Source organism: Microcaecilia unicolor, chromosome 2, assembly GCF_901765095.1.
Source record: "Microcaecilia unicolor chromosome 2, aMicUni1.1, whole genome shotgun sequence".
NCBI lineage: Eukaryota > Metazoa > Chordata > Amphibia > Gymnophiona > Siphonopidae > Microcaecilia > Microcaecilia unicolor.
In genome coordinates this window covers 496983170-496995472 of record NC_044032.1, presented here as the reverse complement: position 1 = coordinate 496995472, position 12303 = coordinate 496983170, and the positions used below count along the sequence as shown (strand labels likewise).

General features: G+C 41.4%; 1 protein-coding gene across 1 annotated transcript in view; it reads left to right on the top strand.

Annotated features, from left to right (window-relative positions):
* Positions 1-11042, top strand: part of TRMT44 (tRNA methyltransferase 44 homolog) — a 59054-nt gene extending 48012 nt beyond the window's left edge. Inside the window, exons 10-11 of the mRNA XM_030191146.1 lie at positions 6768-6884; positions 10149-11042. Coding sequence (XP_030047006.1) covers positions 6768-6884; positions 10149-10390 — 359 coding nt within the window. The 3' untranslated portion in view covers positions 10391-11042. The remainder of the gene's footprint in view (positions 1-6767; positions 6885-10148) is intronic.
* Positions 11043-12303: the final 1261 nt, after the last annotated feature.

The following is a 12303-nucleotide window of genomic DNA, read 5'->3' as shown; positions in this document are numbered from 1 at the left end:
ATAAAACATGTTTGACTTCTTCCTTTCTGCTTGATATGAAAAGGTCTCCTCGCGATCCATCCAATAAAATGTTCTTGAACCACTAGTGAGGCCCAGGCAGTCGTCCTTTGGGGTTGATTGGAAATGAGCAAGCTAAGCTGAAGGCTGTCTTGGCTTTAAGATTCAAAACATGAACATGGCTCATTTTGATTAACACCAGAGAGAAAAAAGACCCAATCCTAAGTAAAAGTTTCAACCTTTCTTGTCCCCTAATTTTGTCTCTTTTCTTTTTTAGTTTTTTTTTTTTTTTTTAAATCTCAGTTCTGACTCTTGCCCTTCTTTTTCTAACTGTCATTTCAATTCATTTACTTACTTTCTTTTTCCCTGTTTACTAAGCTTCACTATATGCGCGTTATTGTTTGTAGCACGCACTTACGCTAGAGAAACCAATATGGGTGTCTCTAGTGTTAATGCGCACAAATGTTTAGCGTGCTCTAAAAACGCCAGCGCACCTTAGTAAACGGGGCCCTTAGTTCATTAAGGGGTCCTTCTACTAAGCTGCAGTAAAAAATGGCCTTGGTTCACCCTTACACAGGTTTTTCCCACATGCTAAGGCCATTTTTATTGCAGTAGTAAAATGGTTGATTTTCCATTTGTTAAATTAATGTTGCTTTTAGAACATGGCCATTAAAAATATTACTGCAGGAGCAGTTGCTGACACCTATTTTGTAGGAGGTAAGGGATCACGCGGCAATCTGGCATCAACCATTTTGCATGTTGTAATAGAGACCCACTAACTGATTATCCTAGGAACACCTACTGTGCCCCCCTAGACATTCCCCTCCAAAAAAAATTGGAACTTAACACAGGGTGCCTGAGTATGTCCCGTAATGAACCATTTTAAGCTGCAGTAAGCCATACTAGCGCTTACCACAGCTTTAGTGAAAGGACCGACGAGAGAAGGAAAAGTTCTAGACTTGGTCCTTAGTGGAGCGCATGATCTGGTGAGGGATGTTACGGTACTGGGGCCGCTTGATAACAGTGATCATAATATAATTAGTTTTAATATCAACCTTGAAGTAACTATACACAGTAAGTCAAATACGTTAGCGTTTAACTTTAAAAAAGGAGACTATGATAAAATTAGAAGAACGGTGGAAAAACTTAGGGGGACAACTGAGAGGGTAAAAACTGTACAACAGGCATGGGCGCTGTTCAAAAATACCATCCTGGAGGCCCAGGCCAAACATATTCCACTAATTAGAAAAGAAAGACGGAACTCCAAAAGACAGCCGGCCTGGTTGAAAAGTGAGGTGAAGGAAGCTATTAGGGCTAAAATAAATGTCTTCAGAAAATGGAAGAAGGAACCGTCTGAAAATAACAAGAAGCAGCATAAGGAGTGTCAAAGCAAATGCAAGGCGCAGATAAAGAAGGCCAAGAGAGATTACGAAAAAAAGATAGAGGCAAAAAAACATAGTAAATTTTTTTTTCGGTATATTAAAAGCAGGAAGCCGGCAAAAGAATCGGTTGGGCCGCTGGATGACTGAGGGGTAAAAGGGGCGATCAAGGAAGACAAAGACGTAGTGGAGAGATTGAATGAATTCTTTGCTTCGGTCTTCACCGAGGAAGATTTGGGTGGGATACCAGTGTCGGAAATGATATTTCAAGCGGACGAGTCGGAGAAACTTACTGACTTCACGGTAAACCTGGAGGACGTAATGGGGCAGTTCAGCAAACTGAAGAGTAGCAAATCTCCTGGACCGGATGGTATTCATCCTAGAGTACTTATAGAACTGAAAAATGAGCTTGCGGAGCTACTGCTAGTGATATGCAATTTATCCTTAAAATCGAGCATGGTACCGGAAGATTGGAGGGTGGCCAATGTAACGCCCATTTTTAAAAAAGGTTCCAGGGGAGATCCGGGAAATTATAGACCGGTGAGTCTGACGTCGGTGCCGGGGAAAATGGTAGAGGCTATTATTGAAAACAAAATTACAGAGCACATCCGAGGACATGGATTACTGAGACCGAGTCAGCACGGCTTTTGTGTGGGGAAATCTTGCCTGACCAATTTATTTCAATTCTTTGAAGGAGTAAACAAACGTGGACAAAGGGGAGCTGGTTGATATTGTATATCTGGATTTTCAAAAGGCGTTTGACAAGGTACCTCATGAAAGGCTACAAAGGAAATTGGAGGGTCATGGGATAGGAGGAAAAGTCCTATTGTGGATTAAAAACTGGTTGAAGGATAGGAAACAGAGTGGGGTTAAATGGGCAGTATTCACAATGGAGAAGGGTAGTTAGTGGGGTTCCTCAGGGGTCTGTGCTAGGACCGCTGCTTTTTAATATATTTATAAATGATTTAGAGAAGGGCGTAACTAGCGAGGTAATTAAATTTGCTGATGACACCAAGTTATTCAAAGTCGTTAACTCACGACAGAATTGTGAGAAATTACAGAAGGACCTTACAAGACTGGGAGACTGGGCGGCTAGATGGCAGATGATGTTTAATGTGAGCAAGTGCAAGGTGATGCATGTGGGAAAAAAGAACCCGAATTATAGCTACGTCATGCAACGTTCCATGTTAGGAGTTATGGACCAAGAAAGGGATCTGGGTGTCGTCGTCGATAATACACTGAAACCTTCTGCTCAGTGTGCTGCTGCGGCTAGGAAAGCAAATAGAATGTTGGGTATTATTAGGAAAGGTATGGAAAAAAGGTGTGAGGATATTATAATGCCGTTATATTGCTCCATGGTGTGACCGCACCTTGAGTATTGTGTTCAATTCTGGTCGCCGCATCTCAAGAAAGATATAGTGGAATTGGAAAAGGTGCAGCGAAGGGCGACTAAAATGATAGCGGGCATGGGACGACTTCCCTATGAAGAAAGATTAAGGAGGCTAGGGCTTTTCAGGTTGGAGAAGAGACGGCTGATGGGAGACATGATAGAGGTATATAAAATAACGAGTGGAGTGGAACAGGTGGATGTGAAGAGTCTGTTCACGCTTTCCAAAAATACTAGGACTAGGGGGCATGCGATGAAACTACAGTGTAGTAAATTTAAAACAAATCGGAGAAAATTTTTCTTCACCCAACATGTAATTAAACTCTGGAATTCATTACTGGAGAACGTGGTGAAAGCGGTAGCATGGCAGAGTTTTAAAAGGGGTTAGACGGTTTCCTAAATTGGAGGCTGTTTCTTCTTACAACAATACTCTATCCTCTGCCTTAGACACTCTTGCACCTTTGATGACCCGCCCTGTAAGGCGTACAAAACCCCAACCTTGGCTGACTTCTAATATCTGCTACCTACATTTCTGTACCCGCTCTGCCGAACGCCTCTGGTGGAAATCTCGGGCCCTTGCTGATTTCTTACACTTTAAGTTCATGCTGACCTCCTTCCAATCTGCTCTTTTACGTGCCAAACAGGATTATTATATCCAACTGACCAACTCTCTTGGCTCTAATCCTCGACTTCTCTTCACCACATTGAACACTCTCCTCAAGGTGCCCCCTCCCCCAACTCCCCCTTCATTATCTCCTCAGACTCTTGCTGAATTCTTTCACAACAAGGTTCAAAAGATAAACCTTGCTTTCTCTACCTCGCCACCTCTCCCTCCACTAGTCCGTTCCCCTCTCTCTCCTTCCCCTCATTCCCTTTCCTCCTTTCCTGAAGTTACTATTGAGGAAACTACACTTCTCCTTTCTTCCTCAAAATGTACCACCTGTTCCTCTGATCCCATTCCCACCCACCTTCTTAATGCCATCTCTCCTGCTCTTATTCCTTTTATCTGTCACATTCTCAACCTCTCACTTTCCACTGTGACTGTCCCTGCTGCCTTTAAACATGCTGTGGTCACACTTCTCCTTAAGAAGCCTTCACTCGACCCTACTTGTCCCTCTAATTACCGACCCATCTCCCTCCTTCCTTTTCTCTCCAAATTACTTGAGCGTGCTGTTCACCGCCGCTGCCTTGATTTTCTCTCCTCACATGCTATTCTTGACCCACTACAATCTGGTTTTCGCCCTCTCCACTCAACCGAAACTGCGCTTACTAAAGTCTCCAATGACCTATTACTGGCTAAATCCAGAGGTCAATATTCCATCCTCATTCTTCTTGATCTTTCCGCTGCTTTTGACGCTGTCGATCACAGCATACTTCTCGATACCCTGTCCTCACTTGGATTCCAGGGCTCTGTCCTTTCCTGGTTCTCTTCCTACCTCTCCCTCCGCACCTTTAGTGTTCACTCTGGTGGATCCTCTTCTACTTCTATCCCTCTGCCTGTCGGCATACCTCAGGGTTCTGTTCTTGGTCCCCTCCTCTTTTCTATCTACACTTCTTCCCTTGGCTCATTAATCTCATCCCATGGCTTTTCCTACCATCTCTATGCTGATGACTCCCAAATCTACCTTTCTACTCCTGATATCTCACCTTGCATCCAAACCAAAGTTTCAGCGTGCTTGTCTGACATTGCTGTCTGGATGTCTCAACGCCACCTGAAATTAAATATGACCAAAACCGAGCTTCTCATTTTCCCCCCCCAAACCCACCTCCCTACTCCCCCCGTTTTCTATTTCTGTTGATGGCTCTTTCATTCTCTCTGTCTCCTCAGCTCGAAACCTTGGGGTCATCTTTGACTGTTCTCTCTCCTTCTCTGCTCATATCCAGCAGATTGCCAAGACCTGTCGTTTCTTTCTTTACAACATCCGTAAAATCCGCCCCTTTCTTTCCGAGCACTGTACCAAAACCCTCATCCACACCCTTGTCACCTCTCGTTTAGACTACTGCAATCTGCTTCTTGCTGGCCTCCCACTTAGTCACCTCTCCCCTCTCCAGTCGGTTCAAAACTCTGCTGCCCGTCTCATCTTCCGCCAGGGTTGCTTTACTCATACTACCCCTCTCCTCAAGACCCTTCACTGGCTCCCTATCCGTTTTCGCATCCTGTTCAAACTTCTTCTACTAACCTATAAATGTACTCACTCTGCTGCTCCCCAGTATCTCTCCACACTCGTCCTTCCCTACACCCCTTCCCGTGCACTCCGCTCCATGGATAAATCCTTCTTATCTGTTCCCTTCTCCACTACTGCCAACTCCAGACTTCGCGCCTTCTGTCTCGCTGCACCCTACGCCTGGAATAAACTTCCTGAGCCCCTACGTCTTGCCCCATCCTTGGCCACCTTTAAATCTAGACTGAAAGCCCACCTCTTTAACATTGCTTTTGACTCGTAACCACTTGTAACCACTCGCCTCCACCTACCCTCCTCTCTTCCTTCCCGTTCACATTAATTGATTTGATTTGCTTACTTTATTTATTTTTTGTCTATTAGATTGTAAGCTCATTGAGCAGGGACTGTCTTTCTTCTATGTTTGTGCAGCACTGCGTACGCCTTGTAGTGCTATAGAAATGCTAAATAGTAGTAGTAGTAGTAGTAGAAGTCCATAAACCGCTACTAAATGGACTTGGGAAAAATCCACAATTCCGGAAATAACATGTATAGAATGTTTGTACGTTTGGGAAGCTTGCCAGGTGCCCTTGGCCTGGATGCTGGGCTCAATGGACCCTTGGTCTTTTCCTAGTGTAGCATTACTTTTGTACTTATGACATGGGGAACAGCATCTGTCAATCACATAGTCTGTTTCTGCAATACATTAAAATATAAAAACTTCCCACTACCACTCATATAAGTAGCCAATAGATTATTTGACACATCAGTCTCTTCAACTGTTCCTTCACTTTTTTCTGAAACTGTATATAATTGAGTTCCAAGCACATTTTACAAGGCACTCTGTGCCAAAGTATGGGTGCTGTTCAGCCGATTGCGTGTTTCTCGTTTTATTTCTATTCTTTTGTCACCTTTTTCCTCATCTATGTTTCTTTCACTTTCTGGTGTCTATCTATTTTATCCCTCTCTGTAATTTTTTTCACTTTCCTCCTTCTCTCCCTCCTCAGCCTAGTTTGTCTTCAATTTTTCCTTCTCCACGGCCCAACTGAATCACTAATTGAAATCTTGAACATTCCTCATTGCTTCCTGAATCCATCAATACTTTAACCACTAAATCCACTCCCCCTTACAGCTCTGTCTTATTCTTGTCTTTTTCCCTCTATCTCCCTCTCAACATCTTTTACCTGCCCCTCCATCGTTTTGTGTCTCTTCTTCCACCCATCTATCCTGCCATTTCATCATCTCCTCAGTCATCATTTGTGTGGTCTTATCCAGCTTTTAGCATTGTTCCCTCTTCATATCCATCAACCTTCTGTCACCTCTACCATTCCTGTAAACAATTTACTGTGCTGCTGCTGCTACTACTAGTGCAGTCAAAATTAGGACAGAATAAGATCTCAGGCAGCATGGGGCAGTGAAGCTTACGAGGATTGTACCACAGTAGAGAGTTTGGTCCATCAGGTAATGGCCTGAAATTTGCTATATTGTAACAGAGAATTGCAGTGACTTCAAAATCATTTAATGCCAGTGGTGAAGTGTTTTTTTTTTTTTTTTTTTTAGGCAGAGTACCTCCAGGTACAATCCCATTTGTCCTAACCATGTTTTAACTCTCATCATTAGAAGAAATTGTTATTGTTGTCCATCATAAATGAACCCATCCATGTGGTACAAATCTTTTATAAGACCTAGCTATAAGGCCATAATTATTCTCAATGGTTTTTTTCAATGATATTTAAATAATGTGGTATTTTATATCTGGTGGAACTATACAAACAGGCATGAGCCTTGTTTGTTAGCCAAAAATACCTGTTTATTTTTAATTGTTTTTTTTTTCTTTTTCTGCAGTTAGCCTTTCCTTGAGGGAAATAGCTGACCTTTTAGGCAAAGCAACTTTACAGAGGTTGAAAAATGAATGCGGAGGCTTGCAGACCCTCCTTAAGAACAACCATCAGGTATTTGAAGGTAAGGAATATACAGATTATAGTGTCATTAGGAATGACTGTTACAACCTTCCAAGCTGGTAAAATATTTTGCTTAATTTAGCATATAAATATCTAGATCTCCTAGAACATTAGTGGGCATTTCCCTCTCATTTATGATTTCTCTATGACGACACTGTTTTTAATATTTCCCAGAACTGGTTCTTACAATTTTTGTTCTTAGAGGTGGCCTAAGGATTAGAACAGGATTAAAACATTAGTGGAGTAATAATTGGTATTGTAGAGGCATTATTGGGAAAGTTCATCTCATGGCCAAATGAGACATCTGCAAGGGAGTGGGCCCACTGGATGGAGCAGACAAAATAAGGAATGATGGAGTCCTTGGCAGAAAAGTTTCAGTGCAGAAACATGGAAAAGAAAATAAGATGATACCTTTTTTATTGGACATAACTTAATACATTTCTTGATTAGCTTTCGAAGGTTGCCCTTCTTCGTCAGATCGGAAATAAGCAAATGTGCTAGCTGACAGTGTATATAAGTGAAAACATTCAAGCATTACTATGATAGTCTGACAGGGTGGGAGGATGGGGGTGGGTCAGAGGTATGCATGGGGACATCAAAGCATATCATTGATATTCTAACAGGATGGGTGTGGGTAGGTGAGGGGAGGGTGATCAACAGAGACATACAGTTTTATGGTTTATAATGGGCTAGGAACCCCAGGTCCTTGTTAAGTCCTTTCTGTTGGGTGTTAAAATATTCAATCATTCTGACTTCAAAGGTCTTACGTTCTTGTATGGTTTTAAAGTTACCTTTCAGTATTCTCACTGTGAAATCACTGATACAGTGTCCTGGTTCTGTGAAGTGCTGTCCCACCGGGATGGGGGCCCTACTGGCTGTATTGTTCATGTGATGTCTATGTAAATTGAATCTTGTCTTAAGCATCTGGCCTGTTTCTCCAATATAGCATCCTTCGTTACATTTTTTTACACTGAATGATATATACCACATTGGAAGATGAGCAAGTTTATGTCCAATAAAAAAGGTATCATCTTATTTTCTTTTCCATGTTTTATTTTGTTTGATTTCTATTGATAACCTTAAGAGTGGACTAACACGGCTACCACACTCCTCTAGTGCAGAAACAAAAATCACGTAGTCATGTGTGACAAACTGGTGGCCAGAACAAGAGAGGCGGTAATGAACATAAGCATTGCCATACTGGGACAGACCGAAGGTCCATCAAGCCCAGTATCCTGTTTCCAACAGTGGCTAATCCAAGTCACAAGTACCTGGCAAGATCCCAACACAGTAAAACAGATTTTATGCTGCTTATCCAAGAATATGCAATAGATTTTTCCAAGTCCATCTTAATAATGGCTTATGAACTTTTCTTTTAGAAAATTAAATTATCCAAACCTTTTTTAAACACTGCTAAGCTAACTGCTTTACCACACTCTCTTTTAATGAATTCCAGTGTTTAGTTACTCGGGTGAAGAAATATTTTCTACAATTTGTTTTAAATTTAGTAGCTTCTTTACATGCATTCTAGTGCTGGTATTTTTTGAAAGAGTAAACAAACGATTCACATCTACCTGTTCCACTCCACTTCTGTAAAGACTTGAAGTGAGATCTCATTTGCAGAATTGTCCATTTCTGGCGACTGTACCTCATGTAGAGATGGACAGAATAGAAGTGGCCTATCTTTTTCTGTAGCCTTTGCACCTCACTTCCTTTATTTAATATTATATTTTTTCATAAAGTGCACCCCCTCACCTTTTTTCTGCCTTCTTGAACAGACTAACTTGGTTTGTCCACATTTCCCTGGGACTCTTTGAGATCAACAATATCTACTTCTATTTCTGATATTAGAGCTTATGGATCTGGAGTTTTGTTAACTAAGCAATGAGCATTTGTCATCAAACTTAAGCGATATGAGTTTCAGTATCTGCTTTTCTTAATACTCAGTATTGAGTGGACCTATTCATGTAGGTAGGACCTCTCAATAATACAAACCAAAACTTTAAGGGGTTGATATTCAGCCTGTGGCGGTGAGTGGCTTATAAGCCACTTCCAGCTGCAGGCTGACTTAACTCTTGATAGTCAGTGCCAGGAGACGTGCGACTTCTGGCATTGAATATCCGGGTATGTCTGCTGACCTGAAAGTTAACCGGGCACCGGCTGATAGTCTGGTACTCGGTTAACTGAGTGCATAAAGTGAGGACAGCTGTTTCTGTCCTAACTTTATGCAGTTACTTAGCCAGTTAGCGGACTGTATATTGCTGCAAACCAGCTAAGTTGGTGCGCTTCAACCAGCCCACCCCTTACCTAGCATTAACCAGTTAAGTGCCACTGAATATCTAGTACCGGCTAGCTCAGTGAGGTTAATCAGGCAGGAGAGGCTGCTGCATGGTTAAAACTCTTTTGAAGATCTACCTCTAAACGGATAATTTGTGCTTTTAACATTAGGACTTCTATTTGAGCAGTCTCTCTAAACAGACACATTTATCTGACTAGTGGCTGAATATTGTCCCAATCTAGAAACTTTGGCCCTGTCCTTCCCACCTAGGAATTCATAAATGGATACATTTTTGCTGGATATCAAGTTGCCTGTCAAATTTTATTTGTTCAGTGACACTGAATTTAAATCATCAGGTTCGGACTTTCATAATGCTTACCACTAAGTGGGCTTTGCTTTTAAGTCTTACCTTCTGACTGTTTATAAATTACTACTTCAGAAATAAAATATTATCATCTGGATGACACCTCTACAGAATATAAAGCATTATAGCACATTCTTGTATTAAAATGTCATAATGGAAAGAAGAGGTTTGTTAGGGACCCTTTTACAAAGGTGCACTACTGCCGTGCTAGCACATGCGCCTGGCAGTAATTCTGAGTTTGGTGCACGCTGAATCCCACAGTAGAAAATAATAATGCCCAGTGATAATCAGCAGTTGGCGCGCGCTATGTGGTTACCATGCGTGTAGTGCGTGAGCCCTTACCGCTAAGTCATTGGGTAATGGTAAGGGCTCAGGCCGTAAATAGGCAAGAACGAGTTTTAATTTCGGCGCACACCCATTTCCCAGCCCATTTTTTAAAAAGCCTTTTTTCCCAGCCATGGTAAAAAATGGCCCAGGATGTCCAAAACACGACCCATGCTACCGCAGGCCACATTTTACCATGGCTTAGTAAAAGGACCCCCTAATGTCTTACGGGAAACTTTTACATTTCTGCAAACTGAGTTATAATAGATTTAAATATTTCCCTCTTTTTACCCCCTCAGTTCTGAATGCACGAGTTCAAATTCGTGATTGGAGAGAAGAAAAATTAACAAATCGACACAGGCCAGAAACCAAGAAAAGACTTGCTTTAGAAGCTTTTAAGACTCGTCTCTGTTGGTTTTTTCTGAATCATCCCAATGGCTGTCCTCTGACTCCTGAATCTTGCCCATATGCACATGGGACTGGGGAACTACGAGTCTTGCAATGGAAAAAGCAAAAAACACTAATAAAGGAGGTTATTTGACATTTACTAGAACACTTTGTGAACATCACTGGAGAGTGAGGACAAGGTCAAAGAAAGACTTAAAAATCTAGAATGCTAAAATAACCTTTTTTGACATGTCTGCAAGCTTGTCCAGTGGTTCGCTCAGTGGAAAAGTTGGCAAATGCATCCTGAGCTGAAGCCTTATTAGAGATATTTAAGAAATTCAAGAAGAAACAGCAGAACTGTATGTCAAGGATTGCAAATTATAATAAGCTTTTAAAATTCTGTGTATGGTATTAAATCCATGAAAACATATTGTGTATTTCATTATATAATTATTTTGTGGTAAATTCTTGAATTCCAATTGAGTGAGTCCTGACTACAATTTTCTGGGAGCCAGTGAGCTGATTTGTGAAAACAAAACAAAAAAAGCAGTTTGTTTCTGCTACCATGAAGAGAAAGACCATAGTAGTTTTTGCTAATATGTATTTTTTATTGTGTACTAATCCTAGTAGGTCTTGAGTGCCTTCGGGTACATAGAACTGAGTATAGCACAGAATAGAAAGATTCAGGCATGCAGAAAGTGAACATTTTTTTTAGAATAAAGCAGTACCCTGTTGAAGCAGTCTTCAAGTTTGTTAAACAGGGCTAGGTTATGATATTCAGAATCCATAAGATAGGTCAACTGTAAGACGACTCAAACCAAAAAAATAACAACAAAAAAGAAAGCCAGAAGCAAAGGCATATATTTATTTATTTATGGCATTTATATCCCACACTTTCCGGCCCTTGAGCAGGCTCAATGTGGCTTACATTAGTTCAAAAAGGCTAACAGCAGTATAGAAAGACACACCAATCTAGTAATAAACAAACAGATACATTAAGGGCGAGGCAGTCGGTGGGGAGAGACAGAGGGAGAGAAGAGAAAAAGGTGGTAAGGAATGCAATACGGTCACATAACAGTAACAGGTCAGAAAACACTAGGGCAGTGCGGGGCTGCAGCTTAAGCTTTCCTGAATAAAGCGGTCTTCAATGATATTCTGAAAGCCTGTTGTTCGGAGGTAGCTTTAACTGAGTTGGGCAAACCATTCCACAAACGTGCGCTGATGTAGGGAAAGGTAGATGCGTGGTTGGTTTTATACTTGAGGCCACTACACGAGGGGTAGTGGAGATGTAAGTAGGATCGGTAAGATGATAAGATTATCCATATAAGCTGGAGCTTCGCCGTAAAGGATTTTGTGCACCAGGGCACAAATTTTAAATGTTATTTGATCCTTGACAGGTAGCCAGTGCAGTTTTTCACGTAATGGTCTGGAGCTGATGAACTTCGATTTACCATAGATCAATCTTGCAGTGGTGTTTTGGGCAGTCTGTAATTTTTTAAGAAGTAGTTCCATACACCCTGCATAGATACCATTGCAGTAATCTAGATGACTCAAAACAAGAGACCGCACTAAATTGCAGAATACTTCTCTAGGGAAAAAAGGTATATCCTATACAAGTGAGCTTACTGTGATATATTTTCAAAATATGGCAGTTTTAAATTTCAGGTTGCAGCTGTTAATCAGCAAAGAGGACACTATATACTGACATCACTCCAAGAATGAATCCCATACAATGATGAGCTTGTCCGGAGGATTATTTCACAATGTTAGTCTTAGCAGTGCAATTCATTTCTCAGGGGACAAGTTGGATAGCAAGTCCTCACAGCTGGATCATGTCATCTAAGGCTGTCCATGCAGATAAGAGCCTTCAGCTCAATAAAACTTAGAGGCACCAGTGTGCATGTGTCTCATTTTCTACCTTGCATTATCACACGAAATTGCCTCTGTCTTTTCTGGAGCTTCTTTCTTTCCCTCTTTCCTCTTTTGAGGTTTTTACTACTACTACTATTTAGCATTTCTATAGCGCTACAAGGCGTACGCAGCGCTGCACAAACATAGAAGAAAGAC